Genomic DNA, 23,533 nt, shown 5'->3' with positions numbered 1-23,533 from the left:
TACAGGTGGAGTAGTCTCTAGTGTCCTGTCTGTGTCCGGGTAATGTACTGCTGGAGGAGCAGGTTCTGGGGTCTGGCCTGTGTCAGGTTATAGTTATACAGGTGGAGTAGTCTCTAGTGTCCTGTCTATGTCCGGGTAATGTACTGCTGGAGGAGCAGGTTCTGGGGTCTGGCCTGTGTCAGGTTATAGTTATACAGGTGGAGAAGTCTCTAGTGTCCTGTCTGTGTCCGGGTAATGTACTGCTGGAGGAGCAGGTTCTGGGGTCTGGCCTGTGCCAGGTTATAGTTATACAGGTGGAGTAGTCTCTAGTGTCCTGTCTGTGTCCGGGTAATGTACTGCTGGAGGAGCAGGTTCTGGGGTCTGGCCTGTGTCAGGTTATAGTTATACAGGTGGAGTAGTCTCTAGTGTCCTGTCTGTGTCCGGGTAATGTACTGCTGGAGGAGCAGGTTCTGGGGTCTGGCCTGTGTCAGGTTATAGTTATACAGGTGGAGTAGTCTCTAGTGTCCTGTCTATGTCCGGGTAATGTACTGCTGGAGGAGCAGGTTCTGGGGTCTGGCCTGTGTCAGGTTATAGTTATACAGGTGGAGAAGTCTCTAGTGTCCTGTCTGTGTCCGGGTAATGTACTGCTGGAGGAGCAGGTTCTGGGGTCTGGCCTGTGCCAGGTTATAGTTATACAGGTGGAGTAGTCTCTAGTGTCCTGTCTGTGTCCGGGTAATGTACTGCTGGAGGAGCAGGTTCTGGGGTCTGGCCTGTGTCAGGTTATAGTTATACAGGTGGAGTAGTCTCTAGTGTCCTGTCTGTGTCCGGGTAATGTACTGCTGGAGGAGCAGGTTCTGGGGTCTCGCCTGTGTCAGGTTATAGTTATACAGGTGGAGAAGTCTCTAGTGTCCTGTCTGTGTCCGGGTAATGTACTGCTGGAGGAGCAGGTTCTGGGGTCTGGCCTGTGTCAGGTTATTGTTATACAGGTGGAGTAGTCTCTAGTGTCCTGTCTGTGTCCGGGTAATGTACTGCTGGAGGAGCAGGTTCTGGGGTCTGGCCTGTGCCAGGTTATAGTTATACAGGTGGAGTAGTCTCTAGTGTCCTGTCTGTGTCCGGGTAATGTACTGCTGGAGGAGCAGGTTCTGGGGTCTGGCCTGTGTCAGGTTATAGTTATACAGGTGGAGAAGTCTCTAGTGTCCTGTCTGTGTCCGTGTAATGTACTGCTGGAGGAGCAGGTTCTGGGGTCTCGCCTGTGTCAGGTTATAGTTATACAGGTGGAGAAGTCTCTAGTGTCCTGTCTGTGTCCGGGTAATGTACTGCTGGAGGAGCAGGTTCTGGGGTCTGGCCTGTGTCAGGTTATAGTTATACAGGTGGAGAAGTCTCTAGTGTCCTGTCTGTGTCCGGGTAATGTACTGCTGGAGGAGCAGGTTCTGGGGTCTGGCCTGTGCCAGGTTATAGTTATACAGGTGGAGTAGTCTCTAGTGTCCTGTCTGTGTCCGGGTAATGTACTGCTGGAGGAGCAGGTTCTGGGGTCTGGCCTGTGTCAGGTTATAGTTATACAGGTGGAGAAGTCTCTAGTGTCCTGTCTGTGTCCGGGTAATGTACTGCTGGAGGAGCAGGTTCTGGGGTCTGACCTGTGTCAGGTTATAGTTATACAGGTGGAGTAGTCTCTAGTGTCCTGTCTGTGTCCGGGTAATGTACTGCTGGAGGAGCAGGTTCTGGGGTGTGTCAGGTTATAGTTATACAGGTGGAGTAGTCTCTAGTGTCCTGTCTGTGTCCGGGTAATGTACTGCTGGAGGAGCAGGTTCTGGGGTCTGGCCTGTGCCAGGTTATAGTTATACAGGTGGAGTAGTCTCTAGTGTCCTGTCTGTGTCCGGGTAATGTACTGCTGGAGGAGCAGGTTCTGGGGTCTGGCCTGTGTCAGGTTATAGTTATACAGGTGGAGTAGTCTCTAGTGTCCTGTCTGTGTCCGGGTAATGTACTGCTGGAGGAGCAGGTTCTGGGGTCTGGCCTGTGTCAGGTTATAGTTATACAGGTGGAGTAGTCTCTAGTGTCCTGTCTGTGTCCGGGTAATGTACTGCTGGAGGAGCAGGTTCTGGGGTCTGGCCTGTGTCAGGTTATAGTTATACAGGTGGAGTAGTCTCTAGTGTCCTGTCTGTGTCCGGGTAATGTACTGCTGGAGGAGCAGGTTCTGGGGTCTGGCCTGTGTCAGGTTATAGTTATACAGGTGGAGAAGTCTCTAGTGTCCTGTCTGTGTCCGGGTAATGTACTGCTGGAGGAGCAGGTTCTGGGGTCTGGCCTGTGTCAGGTTATAGTTATACAGGTGGAGAAGTCTCTAGTGTCCTGTCTGTGTCCGGGTAATGTACTGCTGGAGGAGCAGGTTCTGGGGTCTGGCCTGTGTCAGGTTATAGTTATACAGGTGGAGTAGTCTCTAGTGTCCTGTCTGTGTCCGGGTAATGTACTGCTGGAGGAGCAGGTTCTGGGGTCTGGCCTGTGTCAGGTTATAGTTATACAGGTGGAGTAGTCTCTAGTGTCCTGTCTGTGTCCGGGTAATGTACTGCTGGAGGAGCAGGTTCTGGGGTCTGGCCTGTGTCAGGTTATAGTTATACAGGTGGAGAAGTCTCTAGTGTCCTGTCTGTGTCCGGGTAATGTACTGCTGGAGGAGCAGGTTCTGGGGTCTGGCCTGTGTCAGGTTATAGTTATACAGGTGGAGAAGCCTCTAGTGTCCTGTCTGTGTCCGGGTAATGTACTGCTGGAGGAGCAGGTTCTGGGGTCTGGCCTGTGTCAGGTTATAGTTATACAGGTGGAGTAGCCTCTAGTGTCCTGTCTGTGTCCGGGTAATGTACTGCTGGAGGAGCAGGTTCTGGGGTCTGGCCTGTGTCAGGTTATAGTTATACAGGTGGAGAAGCCTCTAGTGTCCTGTCTGTGTCCGGGTAATGTACTGCTGGAGGAGCAGGTTCTGGGGTCTGGCCTGTGTCAGGTTATAGTTATACAGGTGGAGAAGCCTCTAGTGTCCTGTCTGTGTCCGGGTAATGTACTGCTGGAGGAGCAGGTTCTGGGGTCTGGCCTGTGTCAGGTTATAGTTATACAGGTGGAGAAGTCTCTAGTGTCCTGTCTGTGTCCGGGTAATGTACTGCTGGAGGAGCAGGTTCTGGGGTCTGGCCTGTGTCAGGTTATAGTTATACAGGTGGAGAAGTCTCTAGTGTCCTGTCTGTGTCCGGGTAATGTACTGCTGGAGGAGCAGGTTCTGGGGTCTGGCCTGTGCCAGGTTATAGTTATACAGGTGGAGTAGTCTCTAGTGTCCTGTCTGTGTCCGGGTAATGTACTGCTGGAGGAGCAGGTTCTGGGGTCTGGCCTGTGTCAGGTTATAGTTATACAGGTGGAGTAGCCTCTAGTGTCCTGTCTGTGTCCGGGTAATGTACTGCTGGAGGAGCAGGTTCTGGGGTCTGGCCTGTGTCAGGTTATAGTTATACAGGTGGAGTAGTCTCTAGTGTCCTGTCTGTGTCCGGGTAATGTACTGCTGGAGGAGCAGGTTCTGGGGTCTGGCCTGTGTCAGGTTATAGTTATACAGGTGGAGAAGTCTCTAGTGCCCTGTCTGTGTCCGGGTAATGTACTGCTGGAGGAGCAGGTTCTGGGGTCTGGCCTGTGTCAGGTTATAGTTATACAGGTGGAGTAGTCTCTAGTGTCCTGTCTGTGTCCCGGTAATGTACTGCTGGAGGAGCAGGTTCTGGGGTCTGGCCTGTGTCAGGTTATAGTTATACAGGTGGAGTAGTCTCTAGTGTCCTGTCTGTGTCCGGGTAATGTACTGCTGGAGGAGCAGGTTCTGGGGTCTGGCCTGTGTCAGGTTATAGTTATACAGGTGGAGTAGTCTCTAGTGTCCTGTCTGTGTCCGGGTAATGTACTGCTGGAGGAGCAGGTTCTGGGGTCTGGCCTGTGCCAGGTTATAGTTATACAGGTGGAGTAGTCTCTAGTGTCCTGTCTGTGTCCGGGTAATGTACTGCTGGAGGAGCAGGTTCTGGGGTCTGGCCTGTGTCAGGTTATAGTTATACAGGTGGAGAAGTCTCTAGTGTCCTGTCTGTGTCCGGGTAATGTACTGCTGGAGGAGCAGGTTCTGGGGTCTGGCCTGTGTCAGGTTATAGTTATACAGGTGGAGTAGTCTCTAGTGTCCTGTCTGTGTCCGGGTAATGTACTGCTGGAGGAGCAGGTTCTGGGGTCTGGCCTGTGTCAGGTTATAGTTATACAGATGGAGTAGTCTCTAGTGTCCTGTCTGTGTCCGGGTAATGTACTGCTGGAGGAGCAGGTTCTGGGGTCTGGCCTGTGTCAGGTTATAGTTATACAGGTGGAGTAGTCTCTAGTGTCCTGTCTGTGTCCGGGTAATGTACTGCTGGAGGAGCAGGTTCTGGGGTGTGCCAGGTTATAGTTATACAGGTGGAGTAGTCTCTAGTGTCCTGTCTGTGTCCGGGTAATGTACTGCTGGAGGAGCAGGTTCTGGGGTCTGGCCTGTGTCAGGTTATAGTTATACAGGTGGAGTAGTCTCTAGTGTCCTGTCTGTGTCCGGGTAATGTACTGCTGGAGGAGCAGGTTCTGGGGTCTGGCCTGTGTCAGGTTATAGTTATACAGGTGGAGTAGTCTCTAGTGTCCTGTCTGTGTCCGGGTAATGTACTGCTGGAGGAGCAGGTTCTGGGGTCTGGCCTGTGTCAGGTTATAGTTATACAGGTGGAGTAGTCTCTAGTGTCCTGTCTGTGTCCGGGTAATGTACTGCTGGAGGAGCAGGTTCTGGGGTCTGGCCTGTGTCAGGTTATAGTTATACAGGTGGAGTAGTCTCTAGTGTCCTGTCTGTGTCCGGGTAATGTACTGCTGGAGGAGCAGGTTCTGGGGTCTCGCCTGTGTCAGGTTATAGTTATACAGGTGGAGTAGTCTCTAGTGTCCTGTCTGTGTCCGGGTAATGTACTGCTGGAGGAGCAGGTTCTGGGGTCTGGCCTGTGTCAGGTTATAGTTATACAGGTGGAGAAGCCTCTAGTGTCCTGTCTGTGTCCGGGTAATGTACTGCTGGAGGAGCAGGTTCTGGGGTCTGGCCTGTGTCAGGTTATAGTTATACAGGTGGAGTAGTCTCTAGTGTCCTGTCTGTGTCCGGGTAATGTACTGCTGGAGGAGCAGGTTCTGGGGTCTGGCCTGTGTCAGGTTATAGTTATACAGGTGGAGAAGTCTCTAGTGTCCTGTCTGTGTCCGGGTAATGTACTGCTGGAGGAGCAGGTTCTGGGGTCTGGCTTGTCAGGTTATAGTTATACAGGTGGAGTAGTCTCTAGTGTCCTGTCTGTGTCCGGGTAATGTACTGCTGGAGGAGCAGGTTCTGGGGTCTGGCCTGTGCCAGGTTATAGTTATACAGGTGGAGTAGTCTCTAGTGTCCTGTCTGTGTCCGGGTAATGTACTGCTGGAGGAGCAGGTTCTGGGGTCTGGCCTGTGTCAGGTTATAGTTATACAGGTGGAGTAGTCTCTAGTGTCCTGTCTGTGTCCGGGTAATGTACTGCTGGAGGAGCAGGTTCTGGGGTCTCGCCTGTGTCAGGTTATAGTTATACAGGTGGAGAAGTCTCTAGTGTCCTGTCTGTCCGGGTAATGTACTGCTGGAGGAGCAGGTTCTGGGGTCTGGCCTGTGTCAGGTTATAGTTATACAGGTGGAGTAGTCTCTAGTGTCCTGTCTGTGTCCGGGTAATGTACTGCTGGAGGAGCAGGTTCTGGGGTCTGGCCTGTGTCAGGTTATAGTTATACAGGTGGAGAAGCCTCTAGTGTCCTGTCTGTGTCCGGGTAATGTACTGCTGGAGGAGCAGGTTCTGGGGTCTGGCCTGTGTCAGGTTATAGTTATACATGTGGAGAAGTCTCTAGTGTCCTGTCTGTGTCCGGGTAATGTACTGCTGGAGGAGCAGGTTCTGGGGTCTGGCCTGTGCCAGGTTATAGTTATACAGGTGGAGTAGTCTCTAGTGTCCTGTCTGTGTCCGGGTAATGTACTGCTGGAGGAGCAGGTTCTGGGGTCTGGCCTGTGTCAGGTTATAGTTATACAGGTGGAGAAGCCTCTAGTGTCCTGTCTGTGTCCGGGTAATGTACTGCTGGAGGAGCAGGTTCTGGGGTCTGGCCTGTGTCAGGTTATAGTTATACAGGTGGAGTAGTCTCTAGTGTCCTGTCTGTGTCCGGGTAATGTACTGCTGGAGGAGCAGGTTCTGGGGTCTGGCCTGTGTCAGGTTATAGTTATACAGGTGGAGAAGCCTCTAGTGTCCTGTCTGTGTCCGGGTAATGTACTGCTGGAGGAGCAGGTTCTGGGGTCTGGCCTGTGTCAGGTTATAGTTATACAGGTGGAGAAGCCTCTAGTGTCCTGTCTGTGTCCGGGTAATGTACTGCTGGAGGAGCAGGTTCTGGGGTCTGGCCTGTGTCAGGTTATAGTTATACAGGTGGAGAAGCCTCTAGTGTCCTGTCTGTGTCCGGGTAATGTACTGCTGGAGGAGCAGGTTCTGGGGTCTGGCCTGTGTCAGGTTATAGTTATACAGGTGGAGTAGTCTCTAGTGTCCTGTCTGTGTCCGGGTAATGTACTGCTGGAGGAGCAGGTTCTGGGGTCTGGCCTGTGTCAGGTTATAGTTATACAGGTGGAGAAGTCTCTAGTGTCCTGTCTGTGTCCGGGTAATGTACTGCTGGAGGAGCAGGTTCTGGGGTCTGGCCTGTGTCAGGTTATAGTTATACAGGTGGAGAAGTCTCTAGTGTCCTGTCTGTGTCCGGGTAATGTACTGCTGGAGGAGCAGGTTCTGGGGTCTGGCCTGTGTCAGGTTATAGTTATACAGGTGGAGAAGTCTCTAGTGTCCTGTCTGTGTCCGGGTAATGTACTGCTGGAGGAGCAGGTTCTGGGGTCTGGCCTGTGTCAGGTTATAGTTATACAGGTGGAGTAGTCTCTAGTGTCCTGTCTGTGTCCGGGTAATGTACTGCTGGAGGAGCAGGTTCTGGGGTCTGGCCTTTGTCAGGTTATAGTTATACAGGTGGAGTAGTCTCTAGTGTCCTGTCTGTGTCCGGGTAATGTACTGCTGGAGGAGCAGGTTCTGGGGTCTGGCCTGTGTCAGGTTATAGTTATACAGGTGGAGAAGCCTCTAGTGTCCTGTCTGTGTCCGGGTAATGTACTGCTGGAGGAGCAGGTTCTGGCCTGTGTCAGGTTATAGTTATACAGGTGGAGTAGTCTCTAGTGTCCTGTCTGTGTCCGGGTAATGTACTGCTGGAGGAGCAGGTTCTGGGGTCTGGCCTGTGTCAGGTTATAGTTATACAGGTGGAGAAGTCTCTAGTGTCCTGTCTGTGTCCGGGTAATGTACTGCTGGAGGAGCAGGTTCTGGGGTCTGGCCTGTGTCAGGTTATAGTTATACAGGTGGAGTAGTCTCTAGTGTCCTGTCTGTGTCCGGGTAATGTACTGCTGGAGGAGCAGGTTCTGGGGTCTGGCCTGTGTCAGGTTATTGTTATACAGGTGGAGTAGTCTCTAGTGTCCTGTCTGTGTCCGGGTAATGTACTGCTGGAGGAGCAGGTTCTGGGGTCTGGCCTGTGTCAGGTTATTGTTATACAGGTGGAGAAGTCTCTAGTGTCCTGTCTGTGTCCGGGTAATGTACTGCTGGAGGAGCAGGTTCTGGGGTCTGGCCTGTGTCAGGTTATAGTTATACAGGTGGAGTAGTCTCTAGTGTCCTGTCTGTGTCCGGGTAATGTACTGCTGGAGGAGCAGGTTCTGGGGTCTGGCCTGTGTCAGGTTATAGTTATACAGGTGGAGTAGTCTCTAGTGTCCTGTCTGTGTCCGGGTAATGTACTGCTGGAGGAGCAGGTTCTGGGGTCTGGCCTGTGTCAGGTTATAGTTATACAGGTGGAGTAGTCTCTAGTGTCCTGTCTGTGTCCGGGTAATGTACTGCTGGAGGAGCAGGTTCTGGGGTCTCGCCTGTGTCAGGTTATAGTTATACAGGTGGAGTAGTCTCTAGTGTCCTGTCTGTGTCCGGGTAATGTACTGCTGGAGGAGCAGGTTCTGGGGTCTGGCCTGTGTCAGGTTATAGTTATACAGGTGGAGAAGCCTCTAGTGTCCTGTCTGTGTCCGGGTAATGTACTGCTGGAGGAGCAGGTTCTGGGGTCTGGCCTGTGTCAGGTTATAGTTATACAGGTGGAGTAGTCTCTAGTGTCCTGTCTGTGTCCGGGTAATGTACTGCTGGAGGAGCAGGTTCTGGGGTCTGGCCTGTGTCAGGTTATAGTTATACAGGTGGAGTAGTCTCTAGTGTCCTGTCTGTGTCCGGGTAATGTACTGCTGGAGGAGCAGGTTCTGGGGTCTGGCCTGTGCCAGGTTATAGTTATACAGGTGGAGAAGTCTCTAGTGTCCTGTCTGTGTCCGGGTAATGTACTGCTGGAGGAGCAGGTTCTGGGGTGTGTCAGGTTATAGTTATACAGGTGGAGAAGTCTCTAGTGTCCTGTCTGTGTCCGGGTAATGTACTGCTGGAGGAGCAGGTTCTGGGGTCTGGCCTGTGTCAGGTTATAGTTATACAGGTGGAGAAGTCTCTAGTGTCCTGTCTGTGTCCGGGTAATGTACTGCTGGAGGAGCAGGTTCTGGGGTCTGGCCTGTGTCAGGTTATAGTTATACAGGTGGAGTAGTCTCTAGTGTCCTGTCTGTGTCCGGATAATGTACTGCTGGAGGAGCAGGTTCTGGGGTCTGGCCTGTGTCAGGTTATAGTTATACAGGTGGAGTAGTCTCTAGTGTCCTGTCTGTGTCTGGGTAATGTACTGCTGGAGGAGCAGGTTCTGGGGTCTGGCCTGTGTCAGGTTATAGTTATACAGGTGGAGAAGTCTCTAGTGTCCTGTCTGTGTCCGGGTAATGTACTGCTGGAGGAGCAGGTTCTGGGGTCTGGCCTGTGTCAGGTTATAGTTATACAGGTGGAGAAGCCTCTAGTGTCCTGTCTGTGTCCGGGTAATGTACTGCTGGAGGAGCAGGTTCTGGGGTCTGGCCTGTGTCAGGTTATAGTTATACAGGTGGAGAAGCCTCTAGTGTCCTGTCTGTGTCCGGGTAATGTACTGCTGGAGGAGCAGGTTCTGGGGTCTGGCCTGTGTCAGGTTATAGTTATACAGGTGGAGAAGTCTCTACTGTCCTGTCTGTGTCCGGGTAATGTACTGCTGGAGGAGCAGGTTCTGGGGTCTGGCCTGTGTCAGGTTATAGTTATACAGGTGGAGTAGTCTCTAGTGTCCTGTCTGTGTCCGGGTAATGTACTGCTGGAGGAGCAGGTTCTGGGGTCTGGCCTGTGTCAGGTTATAGTTATACAGGTGGAGTAGTCTCTAGTGTCCTGTCTGTGTCCGGGTAATGTACTGCTGGAGGAGCAGGTTCTGGGGTCTGGCCTGTGTCAGGTTATAGTTATACAGGTGGAGTAGTCTCTAGTGTCCTGTCTGTGTCTGGGTAATGTACTGCTGGAGGAGCAGGTTCTGGGGTCTGGCCTGTGTCAGGTTATAGTTATACAGGTAGAGAAGTCTCTAGTGTCCTGTCTGTGTCCGGGTAATGTACTGCTGGAGGAGCAGGTTCTGGGGTCTGGCCTGTGTCAGGTTATAGTTATACAGGTGGAGTAGTCTCTAGTGTCCTGTCTGTGTCCGGGTAATGTACTGCTGGAGGAGCAGGTTCTGGGGTCTGGCCTGTGTCAGGTTATAGTTATACAGGTGGAGTAGTCTCTAGTGTCCTGTCTGTGTCCGGGTAATGTACTGCTGGAGGAGCAGGTTCTGGGGTCTGGCCTGTGTCAGGTTATAGTTATACAGGTGGAGTAGTCTCTAGTGTCCTGTCTGTGTCCGGGTAATGTACTGCTGGAGGAGCAGGTTCTGGGGTCTGGCCTGTGCCAGGTTATAGTTATACAGGTGGAGAAGCTTCTAGTGTCCTGTCTGTGTCCGGGTAATGTACTGCTGGAGGAGCAGGTTCTGGGGTCTGGCCTGTGTCAGGTTATAGTTATACAGGTGGAGTAGTCTCTAGTATCCTGTCTGTGTCCGGGTAATGTACTGCTGGAGGAGCAGGTTCTGGGGTCTGGCCTGTGTCAGGTTATAGTTATACAGGTGGAGTAGTCTCTAGTGTCCTGTCTGTGTCCGGGTAATGTACTGCTGGAGGAGCAGGTTCTGGGGTCTGGCCTGTGTCAGGTTATAGTTATACAGGTGGAGTAGTCTCTAGTGTCCTGTCTGTGTCCGGGTAATGTACTGCTGGAGGAGCAGGTTCTGGGGTCTGGCCTGTGTCAGGTTATAGTTATACAGGTGGAGAAGCCTCTAGTGTCCTGTCTGTGTCCGGGTAATGTACTGCTGGAGGAGCAGGTTCTGGGGTCTCGCCTGTGTCAGGTTATAGTTATACAGGTGGAGAAGTCTCTAGTGTCCTGTCTGTCCGGGTAATGTACTGCTGGAGGAGCAGGTTCTGGGGTCTGGCCTGTCAGGTTATAGTTATACAGGTGGAGAAGTCTCTAGTGTCCTGTCTGTGTCCGGGTAATGTACTGCTGGAGGAGCAGGTTCTGGGGTCTGGCCTGTGTCAGGTTATAGTTATACAGGTGGAGTAGTCTCTAGTGTCCTGTCTGTGTCCGGGTAATGTACTGCTGGAGGAGCAGGTTCTGGGGTCTGGCCTGTGTCAGGTTATAGTTATACAGGTGGAGAAGCCTCTAGTGTCCTGTCTGTGTCCGGGTAATGTACTGCTGGAGGAGCAGGTTCTGGGGTCTGGCCTGTGTCAGGTTATTGTTATACAGGTGGAGTAGTCTCTAGTGTCCTGTCTGTGTCCGGGTAATGTACTGCTGGAGGAGCAGGTTCTGGGGTCTGGCCTGTGTCAGGTTATAGTTATACAGGTGGAGTAGTCTCTAGTGTCCTGTCTGTGTCCGGGTAATGTACTGCTGGAGGAGCAGGTTCTGGGGTCTGGCCTGTGTCAGGTTATAGTTATACAGGTGGAGTAGTCTCTAGTGTCCTGTCTGTGTCCGGGTAATGTACTGCTGGAGGAGCAGGTTCTGGGGTCTGGCCTGTGTCAGGTTATAGTTATACAGGTGGAGAAGTCTCTAGTGTCCTGTCTGTGTCCGGGTAATGTACTGCTGGAGGAGCAGGTTCTGGGGTCTGGCCTGTGCCAGGTTATAGTTATACAGGTGGAGTAGTCTCTAGTGTCCTGTCTGTGTCCGGGTAATGTACTGCTGGAGGAGCAGGTTCTGGGGTCTGGCCTGTGCCAGGTTAGTTATACAGGTGGAGTAGTCTCTAGTGTCCTGTCTGTGTCCGGGTAATGTACTGCTGGAGGAGCAGGTTCTGGGGTCTGGCCTGTGTCAGGTTATAGTTATACAGGTGGAGTAGTCTCTAGTGTCCTGTCTGTGTCCGGGTAATGTACTGCTGGAGGAGCAGGTTCTGGGGTCTGTCCTGTGTCAGGTTATAGTTATACAGGTGGAGTAGTCTCTAGTGTCCTGTCTGTGTCGGGGTAATGTACTGCTGGAGGAGCAGGTTCTGGGGTCTGGCCTGTGTCAGGTTATAGTTATACAGGTGGAGTAGTCTCTAGTGTCCTGTCTGTGTCCGGGTAATGTACTGCTGGAGGAGCAGGTTCTGGGGTCTGGCCTGTGTCAGGTTATAGTTATACAGGTGGAGTAGTCTCTAGTGTCCTGTCTGTGTCCGGGTAATGTACTGCTGGAGGAGCAGGTTCTGGGGTCTGGCCTGTGTCAGGTTATAGTTATACAGGTGGAGTAGTCTCTAGTGTCCTGTCTGTGTCCGGGTAATGTACTGCTGGAGGAGCAGGTTCTGGGGTCTGGCCTGTGTCAGGTTATAGTTATACAGGTGGAGTAGTCTCTAGTGTCCTGTCTGTGTCCGGGTAATGTACTGCTGGAGGAGCAGGTTCTGGGGTCTGGCCTGTGTCAGGTTATAGTTATACAGGTGGAGAAGTCTCTAGTGTCCTGTCTGTGTCCGGGTAATGTACTGCTGGAGGAGCAGGTTCTGGGGTCTGGCCTGTGTCAGGTTATAGTTATACAGGTGGAGAAGTCTCTAGTGTCCTGTCTGTGTCCGGGTAATGTACTGCTGGAGGAGCAGGTTCTGGGGTCTGGCCTGTGTCAGGTTATAGTTATACAGGTGGAGAAGCCTCTAGTGTCCTGTCTGTGTCCGGGTAATGTACTGCTGGAGGAGCAGGTTCTGGGGTCTGGCCTGTGCCAGGTTATAGTTATACAGGTGGAGTAGTCTCTAGTGTCCTGTCTGTGTCCGGGTAATGTACTGCTGGAGGAGCAGGTTCTGGGGTCTGGCCTGTGTCAGGTTATAGTTATACAGGTGGAGTAGTCTCTAGTGTCCTGTCTGTGTCCGGGTAATGTACTGCTGGAGGAGCAGGTTCTGGGGTGTGCCAGGTTCTAGTTATACAGGTGGAGAAGTCTCTAGTGTCCTGTCTGTGTCCGGGTAATGTACTGCTGGAGGAGCAGGTTCTGGGGTCTGGCCTGTGTCAGGTTATAGTTATACAGGTGGAGAAGTCTCTAGTGTCCTGTCTGTGTCCGGGTAATGTACTGCTGGAGGAGCAGGTTCTGGAGCCTGGCCTGTGTCAGGTTATAGTTATACAGGTGGAGTAGTCTCTAGTGTCCTGTCTGTGTCCGGGTAATGTACTGCTGGAGGAGCAGGTTCTGGGGTCTGGCCTGTGTCAGGTTATAGTTATACAGGTGGAGAAGTCTCTAGTGTCCTGTCTGTGTCCGGGTAATGTACTGCTGGAGGAGCAGGTTCTGGGGTCTGGCCTGTGTCAGGTTATAGTTATACAGGTGGAGTAGTCTCTAGTGTCCTGTCTGTGTCCGGGTAATGTACTGCTGGAGGAGCAGGTTCTGGGGTCTGGCCTGTGTCAGGTTATAGTTATACAGGTGGAGTAGTCTCTAGTGTCCTGTCTGTGTCCGGGTAATGTACTGCTGGAGGAGCAGGTTCTGGGGTCTGGCCTGTGTCAGGTTATAGTTATACAGGAGGAGTAGTCTCTAGTGTCCTGTCTGTGTCCGGGTAATGTACTGCTGGAGGAGCAGGTTCTGGGGTCTGGCCTGTGTCAGGTTATAGTTATACAGGTGGAGAAGTCTCTAGTGTCCTGTCTGTGTCCGGGTAATGTACTGCTGGAGGAGCAGGTTCTGGGGTCTGGCCTGTGTCAGGTTATTTTAGTAAAGGAGGAGCAGACTTGTGTCTTTTCTGTGCTGGGAAGTTGTAATACAGGTGGAGCAGACCCCGGTGTCCTGCCTGTGCCGAGTTATTGTAACATAAGTAGAGCAGACTCTGGTGTTTCCTCTGTGCTGGGTTATTGTAACACAGGTGGAGCAGTTTCTGGTGTCTCCTCTGTGCCAAGTTACAGTAAGACAGGCGGAAGACACTCCGACATCGCGTCTGTGCCGGGTTACCCTTCTGGGCTCTCTGCAGCTCCAGGTCGCCCCCGCATCGGACAATCAGCTTCCCGCACGTTAGACATTGTGGTAAAGAACCCTGTGATAGTGACAAGTGCCGGGAATAGAGGGCACGAGCTCCCGCAAACACATGTATCTTGTCCGATGACAGCGATGTGCAGATCGGCAGGACTATGGCAGAGATCCCGGGGCCTCCTCCCGGCTCCTTCCCAGCATCTCTGCCAGTGAAGGCTAGAAATGAGTAGGGGGAATGTCAGGGAGGGGGAAGTCACGTAGAGTGCCCGCTCGCCCGGCCGCTTCTAGTCGGTAAAGGGCTCTTATCCCGGGCAGGGAAGCACAAGGGGAGAGCGGAGCTTCACTCCTGTCAGATGAGGAAAGGGAGGACATGTGATCAGTGTCAGCCAATAGACGCTCAGGACAATCGCAGCCAATCACTGAGCAGCCGCTGTACATATAAGAGGTGCCCCCCCCAGCTCCGTCCTCAGTGTTTCCCTCGCAGGATTATTGTTTTAGTGTATTCCCGTGTTATACGATGGCAGAGACCGCACCAGCCGCCGCTGTCCCTCCCGCCGAGCCGGCCGCCAAATCCAAGAAGCTGCCGAAAAAAACTGCAGCAGGGGGCGCCAAGAAAAACAAAAAACCCTCCGGTCCCAGCGTGTCCGAGCTCATCGTGAAAGCCGTGTCCGCCTCCAAAGAGCGCAGTGGGGTGTCTCTGGCCGCCCTGAAGAAGGCTCTGGCTGCTGGAGGATACGATGTAGACAAGAACAACAGCCGCCTGAAGATGGCACTCAAGACTCTGGTGACCAAGGAAACCCTGCTCCAGGTGAAAGGCAGCGGCGCCTCCGGCTCCTTCAAGCTGAACAAGAAACAGCAGGAGACTAAGGACAAGGCGGTCAAGAAGAAGCCGGCGGCTGCTGCCAAATCACCGAAGAAGACTCCGGCCAAGAGCCTGACAAAGGCAAAGAGGCCTGCCGCTGCCAAGAAGCTGGCGAAGAGCCCCAAGAAGCCAAAACCTGCCCCCAAGAAAATAACCAAGAGCCCAGCAAAGAAGGCGGCCAAGCCCAAAGCTGCCAAGAGTCCGGCTAAGAAAGCTGCCAAGAGTCCGGCTAAGAAAGCTGGCAAGAGTCCGGCAAAGAAAGCGCCCAAAGCTGCCAAGAGTCCGGCAAAGAAAGCGTCTAAAACCAGGAAGACCGTGGCTAAGAAATAACCGAGAGACGCCCGTTTCTTGTCCCACAAAGGCTCTTTTCAGAGCCACCACCTTCTCCCCGGCAGAGCTGTATGATCACTGGCCGCTATTTCCTCCGGTACAGACAGCATCGCGATCCTGAGATAAAGGAGGCGCCATCATCGCGTGTGCACGGAGGAGCTTCATGTCCCTGTTACTCTATGACAAGTGTCATTTCTGGTCATTGCGCTGGACGCCATAGCTGCTGTATCCGGACCTCCACAGTGTCTGTCCCGTCACTATGGTGTAACATCCAGGCAGAGTTTATCAGGTCACAGTCCACCAGGTGTAATGTGTGAATAAGGACCGGGGCAGCAATAGACTTGTAGATTACAGCACAGGATCCACGTGAAGGAGGCCGATGGTTTACACTCTCTCCGGTGTAAATAGAGCACAATGTCCCCTCCTCCTCATTACACGTGGTGGATGGTGACCCTTATATGCTGCCTCTGGATGCGGGGCACAGTGTCCTGTGTAAGGATGGGGTGGGGGATTGTCCCTTTGTGTGATCTATAAAACCACTGCAGCGGGGGATGATGGGGAAGTAGTCTCTTATATAACGCTGTGTACGTGATCTGCGGACATGGAAATACAGTGAGCTGTTACTGATGATAACTATTTCGCAGAGAGCTGGAGAAATGATCTCATTAACGCCCCCTGCTGTAAAAGCTGCGTGTGGACTTCATGTAAACCGGTGTCCGCCTCTTCGGAGCGGTGATTGGTTGCGAATATCACATTTGCTTTGTCGGGCGCATATTTTTATGAAGAAGCCAATAGAATGTAGGGGTGTGCCTTTCATGGACCAATGAGGACACGCTCAAGTGTATAAATACTCTGCTCTTTCCTCTCCTCGTATCAGTCTACAAGTGTGCACGTTGTTGTAGAGCTATGGCCAGAACAAAGCAGACCGCGCGTAAATCCACCGGCGGGAAAGCTCCCCGCAAGCAGCTGGCTACTAAAGCTGCACGGAAGAGCGCTCCCGCTACCGGCGGAGTGAAGAAGCCTCATCGTTACCGCCCGGGCACAGTCGCTCTCCGTGAAATCCGCCGCTACCAGAAGTCCACCGAGCTTCTTATCCGTAAGCTGCCCTTCCAGCACCTGGTGCGAGAGATCGCTCAGGACTTCAAGACCGATCTGCGCTTCCAGAGCTCCGCAGTCATGGCTCTGCAGGAGGCCAGCGAGGCTTATCTGGTCGGACTGTTTGAGGATACCAACCTGTGCGCCATCCACGCCAAGAGGGTCACCATCATGCCCAAAGATATTCAACAGGATCCGGGGGGAGAGGGCTTAGGTCTGAACCCGGCACCGACTACAACACAAAGGCTCTTTTCAGAGCCACCAAATCCTCCCTCAAACGAGCTGGATCCCTTTCCTCCGTTATTCTACCGCGACTCTCCCGCTGGCTTCTCGGTGCTCTGCTATTAATATGTGGAGGTGCCATGTTAACCCTTTCAGTGCTTAGCGCCATTTACACTATAACCAGTCCTCGTCTCTAGCTCACGTTATCCGGCCCTTTCAGCAGTCCTGTCATGTGTTATGCCGGATGTCTGCGCTGTATTCATCACCTCCCTCTCCGGCTGTATCGTAGCGATAACCCGCCCCACTCCTCACTGATGACCGCACATCGCTCTTCCTATAATAACCTCCGCTGCTACTGCGAGGAATGACGCCGTTATGTGCAGCTAATGATCCACCGCTGACCAGTGTGTGCGGAGTCCTTGTTCCCTACTCCTTGTAAAGGCAAACCAGGTAGGGTGGGGAGCAGGTATCCTCTGCTAGGTGTGAACACAAGCGCAGGGGAGTTCTACTCTTATTCTGTGAGGTCATGATCATCGGGTGTAGTCCCGGTCACCGTTGTAAATCAGATTTCTAAACCCATTAACACTGCCCGAGTCCTCACTATTCATTCTATAAAACCGTTGTGGTGCTGGTGGCCTGAGGGGTGATCTGCGGGCACACAAATCCTGAACCTGACGGCAGATGACGAGCGGCCGCCATACTAATCCAAGACGTCATGCTTGTTCCTTGTTTAGATTTGGGGCAGATAGAGATTACATAGCAGTCGCGCTAGAAGCGGGAAAAGAGCGGCCGGTATTGTAAAATGAGCCTGAAATTCAAAATCTCAGACAAGCCAATCAGCGGGAGGGGGAGGGATTGGTAATGTGAATTTGCTGAGAGAAACGCCCCGGAAGTGACATGCATGACAGTTCTCTCTCTGCTCCACCCAAGGTCTATATAAAGACGCGCCCCGCGGTAGTCGGTACAATATTTCTCTTCAGCTCCAGCTTACAGGATGTCTGGTCGTGGTAAAGGAGGAAAAGGCCTCGGAAAGGGCGGTGCCAAGCGGCACAGGAAGGTGCTCCGTGATAACATCCAGGGCATCACCAAGCCTGCAATCCGCCGTCTAGCTCGCAGGGGAGGCGTCAAACGCATCTCCGGTCTCATCTATGAAGAGACTCGCGGCGTCCTGAAGGTTTTCCTGGAGAACGTCATCCGTGACGCCGTCACCTACACCGAGCACGCCAAGAGGAAGACCGTCACCGCTATGGACGTGGTGTACGCGCTCAAACGCCAGGGCCGCACTCTCTACGGCTTCGGAGGTTAATTCCGCTCCTGCTCAGCTCCATCTTACGCAACACAAAGGCTCTTCTCAGAGCCGCCACATCCTCTATAGATCAGCTATGATGTCTGCTGGTGACCGCTCGTGTATCTGAGCAGTGACCTTCTACTTCTATATACACGGGGGTAGGGGCTTCAGTATCACGTCGGTCTTCCAGTGAGGAGCCGGATATAGGACCGCAGTGTGTCCCCTAATAGCGTCCTAGAAGCAGCTGACTGAATTCGGTCTTGGACCAGAGAGTGTTAATCTGAAGGGAAAGAGTGCCTTAGTGCTATACTTGCTGGCGAGTGATCCTCCGGCAGGAATACACATCCTCGTAGCGGCGCTGCCGGACGCCGTTTGTGCCGATGCCTGCACGTACACGAGTGGCAGAAACTCACCGCTGAATATCCGCTCAGTTGCTCATAGCGCTGTATAAGCGCCCGAGCAGTGGATCAGACAGCGGACTTGCGGTGTTGCTTCTTCGGCGTCCAGCTTGCTGCTGGGCAACGTGCTTTCCGCAATCCTTGGAGAGAGGGCCAGTGTTTTCTTAGCTGCTGTCACTGCTACTAATGTTACCAGATTCTCACAACAAACAATAAATCTGTTACTGGGACCAACTTTGACACAAGTATCGGCTCGTATTGCTCCGTATCTCATTCTGCCGGACGGCTGGGGTTAATAAGGCTGCTGGCAATAAATCTAGTAACCTCTAGTACTAATAATGACTCTGTCTGCTGTCCCTATATAGGACTCACTTTATTACAGTAACGCGTGCAGTTTCCTGCAGAGCAGCATTTAGTGAGACGCATTCAATGAATGAAAAAGGAGAAACTGATGCAGCTGATACGGCATTTTACAAGAGTAAAACCCAATGTTGGAGGGGCCGTGTTTTCCAAGCTGCTCTCATTGCTACAAATGTTACCAGATTTTCAAAACAAACGACCAATTCGAGAGATCCTTTGATCCGTGCGCTTCTCGCCCTTCTCTTCCCCTCCCTTTTTCATTTGTTGACATTTAGTTGGTGGTGTACACCAGGGCAGAATTAGAAGCAATAAGAGTCCTTGAGAGGAATGGTTTGTTACCCGAATAGCGTCTCCTGTGTATATAAAGCATTGCCGCAGACCCCTCGTAGGACTTCTCCTTTGTAGTTTAGGAACTGCTCTTATCGGTACATGACGCGGGGATGGAATCTTAGCCTAAACACCTGGGATGATGGTGGTTATACTTCAGGGGGACCGAATTGTGACAACGCTCTTGAGACTGGAAGATATAATTTAAGACACTATGTAGTCGGGGGCGAGTTGTAGATCATGAACATGAATCACTGGAGTAGTTGTACTATTAATGTGTCCTGTACAGTATAGTTAGTGCACCAATGACAGCGCCATCATCTGCACGAGGCAGTAGTGAATGTATAGGTCATGAGTAACGCAGCAGTTCTACACACCCCCTACGGCTTCCTCTTCAATGTTTATCCCCGCGGTATATGAATTCATAATAGAGATTGTCGCCCCCTCCTGATCGCTAGATCTCTGTACAAGCAGAGCCACTTATCTGGCGCAGAACGTTTACATATCGGAGATCAGCGGTGAGAGCTCTGTTCTAAGGACCATGTGGGGGGCTCTTAAAAGAGCCTTTGTGGTTAAATGTGAATAAGCGGCGCTCACTTGCTCTTGGCGCTTTTGCTGCTCTCGGTCTTCTTGGGCAGCAGAACGGCCTGGATGTTGGGCAGGACGCCTCCCTGAGCGATGGTCACACCACCCAGCAGCTTGTTGAGCTCCTCGTCATTGCGCACGGCCAGCTGCAGGTGACGGGGGATAATTCGGGTCTTCTTGTTGTCCCGGGCGGCATTTCCGGCCAGTTCCAGGATCTCAGCGGTCAGATATTCCAGCACAGCGGCCATGTAAACCGGAGCGCCGGCGCTGACCCTCTGAGCGTAGTTGCCCTTGCGGAGAAGTCTGTGCACACGGCCGACAGGGAACTGTAGTCCTGCCCGGGATGAGCGGGTCTTGGCTTTAGCCCGCACTTTGCCTCCCTGTTTACCGCGTCCAGACATTGCTAAAGCAGAGAAATCTCCAGTCCGTATCGTAACAATCACACCCTTTCTGCTGCCGTTTATAAGCTACTGCACCGCTCACCAGCTCCTGTGATTGGATAGATTTAAAGCCACCAACAGAGAACAGACTTGTGGGAACCACCAATTAGCTGCACTGGGAGTGGCTTATGGCGATTCCATAGGTCACATGACTTGCTCTTCCAGTAGAACAGCGGTCAGGCAGCGTTGCTCATTTGCATAGCCCGTGTATAAATACAGCAGCGGTGGGAGGGTAAAGCATTCCATTATCTCAGTTGTGAGCAGATCGCAGTGTGTTATCATGCCTGAGCCCGCCAAGTCTGCCCCGGCGCCCAAGAAGGGCTCCAAGAAAGCCGTGACCAAGACACAGAAGAAGGACGGCAAGAAGCGAAGAAAGAGCAGGAAGGAGAGCTACGCCATTTACGTATACAAGGTGCTCAAGCAGGTCCACCCTGACACCGGCATCTCGTCCAAGGCCATGGGCATCATGAACTCCTTCGTCAATGACATCTTCGAGCGCATCGCAGGGGAAGCCTCCCACCTGGCTCACTACAACAAGCGCTCCACCATCACCTCCCGGGAGATCCAGACTGCCGTGCGCCTGCTGCTGCCTGGAGAGCTGGCCAAGCACGCCGTGTCCGAGGGCACCAAGGCCGTCACCAAGTACACCAGCGCCAAGTAATGTGCCCCGTCCCTGCAGTAAGAACACAAAGGCTCTTCTAAGAGCCACCCACCTTGTCTACAACAGAGCTGTGCCTGCTATTGTCTGGCCTCCCGCTAGTCTCCCTGTTCTATGTGCGGCCGCTCTCGTGTCGGTGCAGATGCTGCTTCATACATTATGTGGCTGCCGGACAGGGAGAGACATTGCCGCGTGTGATGAAGCCGGGACACGGATCCTGCGGGCAGATGACCCGTCATAATATCACACTATCCAGAAGAAACGGAACGTTGTACATTAGGAGACGGAAGGAAGCATGGGACATCTGTAAATAACAATGATGAGGGTAGTAGTCCGATTTATAACAGATGCCAGGGAAACTGCTTGACGCCGATAGAGAACAAGCAATCACACTGGCGAGGACTGGGTAAAGGGTGGTTATTGTAATACAGGCGGAGCAGACTCTGGTGTATCCTCTGTGCCGGGTATTGTAATACAAGTGGAGCAGACTCTGGTGTCTCCTCTGTGCCGGGTATTGTAATACAAGTGGAGCAGACTCTGGTGTCTCCTCTGTACCGGGTATTGTAATACAAGTGGAGCAGACTCTGGTGTCTCCTCTGTGCCGGGTATTGTAATACAAGTGGAGCAGACTCTGGTGTCTCCTCTGTGCCGGGTATTGTAATACAAGTGGAGCAGACTCTGGTGTCTCCTCTATGCCGGGTATTGTAATACAAGTGGAGCAGACTCTGGTGTCTCCTCTGTGCCGGGTATTGTAATACAAGTGGAGCAGACTCTGGTGTCTCCTCTGTGCCGGGTGTTGTAATACAAGTGGAGCAGACTCTGGTGTCTCCTCTGTGCCGGGTATTGTAATACAAGTGGAGCAGACTCTGGTGTCTCCTCTGTGCCGGGTGTTGTAATACAAGTGGAGCAGACTCTGGTGTCTCCTCTGTGCCGGGTATTGTAATACAAGTGGAGCAGACTCTGGTGTCTCCTCTGTGCCGGGTATTGTAATACAAGTGGAGCAGACTCTGGTGTCTCCTCTGTGCCGGGTATTGTAATACAAGTGGAGCAGACTCTGGTGTCTCCTCTATGCCGGGTATTGCAATACAGACATGGCTGAAACAATAATCTTGCACAAAAAAAAAAAAAAAAAGTTTGCTCCACCCGTTTTACAATACCCGATAAAGAGGAGACGCCAGAGTCTGCTCCACCTGCATTACAATAACAAGTCAACCAGAGTTTGAGGCTATAATAACCAAAGGTGGTTTTTTTGGTGCTAGGTTAATGTAGCAGCCAACTCTAATGTGTTGACTCCTTATTGTAATACAGGAGGAACAGCCTCTATTTCTTGTCTGTGAGGGCTTATTTTAATACAGGTGGAGCAGACTCTGGTTTCTTCTACACCCTGTAATAGAAAAGGGACATAATGCGGTAAAAGGAGGGAACAGGGATATAATGCCTGTAACATGAAGGAACAGGGAAATAATGCCTGTAATATGAAGGAACAGGGAAATAATGCCGGTAATATGAAGGAACAGGGACATAATGCCGGTAATATGAGGGAACAGGGACATAATGCCGGTAATATGAAGGAACAGGGACATAATGCCGGTAAGATGAAGGAACAGGGACATAATGCCTGTAATATGAAGGAACAGGGACATAATGCCTGTAATATGAAGGAACAGGGACATAATGCCGGTAATTTGAAGGAACAGGGACATAATGCCGGTAATATGAAGGAACAGGGAAATAATGCCTGTAATATGAAGGAACAGGGACATAATGCCTGTAATATGAAGGAACAGGGACATAATGCCTGTAATATGAAGGAACAGGGACATAATGCCGGTAATTTGAAGGAACAGGGACATAATGCCGGTAATATGAAGAAACAGGGAAATAATGCCGGTAATATGAGGGAATAGGGACATAATGCCTGTAATATGAAGGAACAGGGACATAATGCCGGTAATATGAAGGAACAGGGACATTATGTCGGTATTATGAAGGAACAGGGACATAATGCCGGTAATACGAAGGAACAGGCACATAATGCTGGTAATATGAAGGAACAGGGACATAATGCCGGTAATATGAGGGAACAGGGACATAATGCCGGTAATACGAAGGAACAGGCACATAATGCTGGTAATATGAAGGAACAGGGACATAATGCCGGTAATATGAAGGAACAGGGAAATAATGCCGGTAATATGAAGAAACAGGGAAATAATGGCGGTAATATGAGGGAACAGGGACCTAATGCCGGTAATATGAAGGAACAGGCACATAATGCTGGTAATATGAAGGAACAGGGACATAATGCCTGAAATATGAAGGAACAGGGACATAATGCCGGTAATATGAAGGAACAGGGAAATAATGCCTGTAATATGAAGAAACAGGGACATAATGCCGGTAATATGAGGGAACAGGGACATAATGCCGGTAATACGAAGGAACAGGGACATAATGCCGGAAATATGAAGGAACAGGGACATAATGCCGGTAATATGAAGGAACAGGGACATAATGCCGGAAATATGAAGGAACAGGGACATAATGGCAGTAATATGAAGGAACAGGGACATAACGCCGGTAATAGGAAGGAACAGGGACATAATGCTGGTAATATGAAGAAACAAGGACATAATGCCGGTAATAAGAAGGAACAGGGACCTAATGCCTATAATATGAAGGAACAGGGACATAATGCAGGTAATATGAAGGAACAGGGATATAATGTCGGTAATATGAGGGAGCAGGGACATATTACCGGCATTATGTCCCTGTACCCTCCTACAGGGGACCTAATGCCGGTAATATGAAGGAACAGGCACATAATGCTGGTAATATGAAGGAACAGGGACATAATGCCTGAAATATGAAGGAACAGGGACATAATGCCGGTAATATGAAGGAACAGGGAAATAATGCCTGTAATATGAAGAAACAGGGAAATAATGCCGGTAATATGAAGGAACAGGGACATAATGCCGGTAATATGAGGGAACAGGGACATAATGCCGGTAATACGAAGGAACAGGGACATAATGCCGGTAATATGAAGGAACAGGGATAAAATGCAGGTAATATGAAGGAACAGGGACATAATGCCGGTAATATGAAGGAACAGGGACATAATGCCGGAAATATGAAGGAACAGGGACATAATGCCGGTAATATGAAGGAACAGGGACATAATGCCGGAAATATGAAGGAACAGGGACATAATGGCAGTAATATGAAGGAACAGGGACATAACGCCGGTAATAGGAAGGAACAGGGACATAATGCTGGTAATATGAAGAAACAAGGACATAATGCCGGTAATAAGAAGGAACAGGGACCTAATGCCTATAATATGAAGGAACAGGGACATAATGCAGGTAATATGAAGGAACAGGGACATAATGCCGGAAATATGTAGGAACGGGGACATAATGCCTGTAATATGAAGGAACAGGGACATAATGCCTGTAATATGAAGGAACAGGGACATAATGCCGGTAATATGAAGGAACAGGGACATAATGCCAGTAATATGAAGGAACAGGGACATAATGCCGGTAGTATGAAGGAACAGGGACATAATGCCTGTAATATGAAGGATCAGGGACATAATGCC

The 23,533-nt window shown here is 51.4% G+C and overlaps 4 protein-coding genes and 1 pseudogene across 4 annotated transcripts; 4 read left to right on the top strand and 1 right to left on the bottom strand.

Moving 5' to 3' along the window:
- Positions 1–13,875: 13,875 nt before the first annotated feature.
- On the top strand, positions 13,876–14,550 carry LOC142710426 (histone H1A-like). Its single transcript, XM_075848555.1, has one exon. It carries the CDS (start codon positions 13,876–13,878, stop codon positions 14,548–14,550), a length of 675 nt encoding a protein of 224 aa, XP_075704670.1.
- Positions 14,551–15,456: 906 nt separating this feature from the next.
- On the top strand, positions 15,457–15,859 carry LOC142710427 (histone H3-like; annotated as a pseudogene).
- A 1,002-nt stretch (positions 15,860–16,861) lies between these two features.
- On the top strand, positions 16,862–17,173 carry LOC142710430 (histone H4). Its single transcript, XM_075848558.1, has one exon. It carries the CDS (start codon positions 16,862–16,864, stop codon positions 17,171–17,173), a length of 312 nt encoding a protein of 103 aa, XP_075704673.1.
- Positions 17,174–18,833: 1,660 nt separating this feature from the next.
- Positions 18,834–19,226, bottom strand: LOC142710428 (histone H2A type 1-like). Its single transcript, XM_075848556.1, has one exon. The coding sequence runs from the start codon at positions 19,224–19,226 to the stop codon at positions 18,834–18,836; it is 393 nt and encodes a 130-aa protein (XP_075704671.1).
- A 319-nt stretch (positions 19,227–19,545) lies between these two features.
- Positions 19,546–19,926, top strand: LOC142710429 (histone H2B 1.1-like). The gene has a single exon (XM_075848557.1). It carries the CDS (start codon positions 19,546–19,548, stop codon positions 19,924–19,926), a length of 381 nt encoding a protein of 126 aa, XP_075704672.1.
- Positions 19,927–23,533: the final 3,607 nt, after the last annotated feature.

This window comes from Rhinoderma darwinii, unplaced genomic scaffold, assembly GCF_050947455.1.
Source record: "Rhinoderma darwinii isolate aRhiDar2 unplaced genomic scaffold, aRhiDar2.hap1 Scaffold_4248, whole genome shotgun sequence".
Lineage (NCBI taxonomy): Eukaryota > Metazoa > Chordata > Amphibia > Anura > Rhinodermatidae > Rhinoderma > Rhinoderma darwinii.
This window is presented reverse-complemented; position numbering and strand designations above follow the sequence as displayed.

Excerpts from the sequence above, each read along its gene's own strand:
- LOC142710428 (XM_075848556.1), bottom strand. The coding sequence starts at position 19,226 with ATGTCTGGACGCGGTAAACAGGGAGGCAAAGTGCGGGCTAAAGCCAAG.
- LOC142710429 (XM_075848557.1), top strand. The coding sequence starts at position 19,546 with ATGCCTGAGCCCGCCAAGTCTGCCCCGGCGCCCAAGAAGGGCTCCAAG.
- LOC142710426 (XM_075848555.1), top strand. The coding sequence starts at position 13,876 with ATGGCAGAGACCGCACCAGCCGCCGCTGTCCCTCCCGCCGAGCCGGCC.
- LOC142710430 (XM_075848558.1), top strand. The coding sequence starts at position 16,862 with ATGTCTGGTCGTGGTAAAGGAGGAAAAGGCCTCGGAAAGGGCGGTGCC.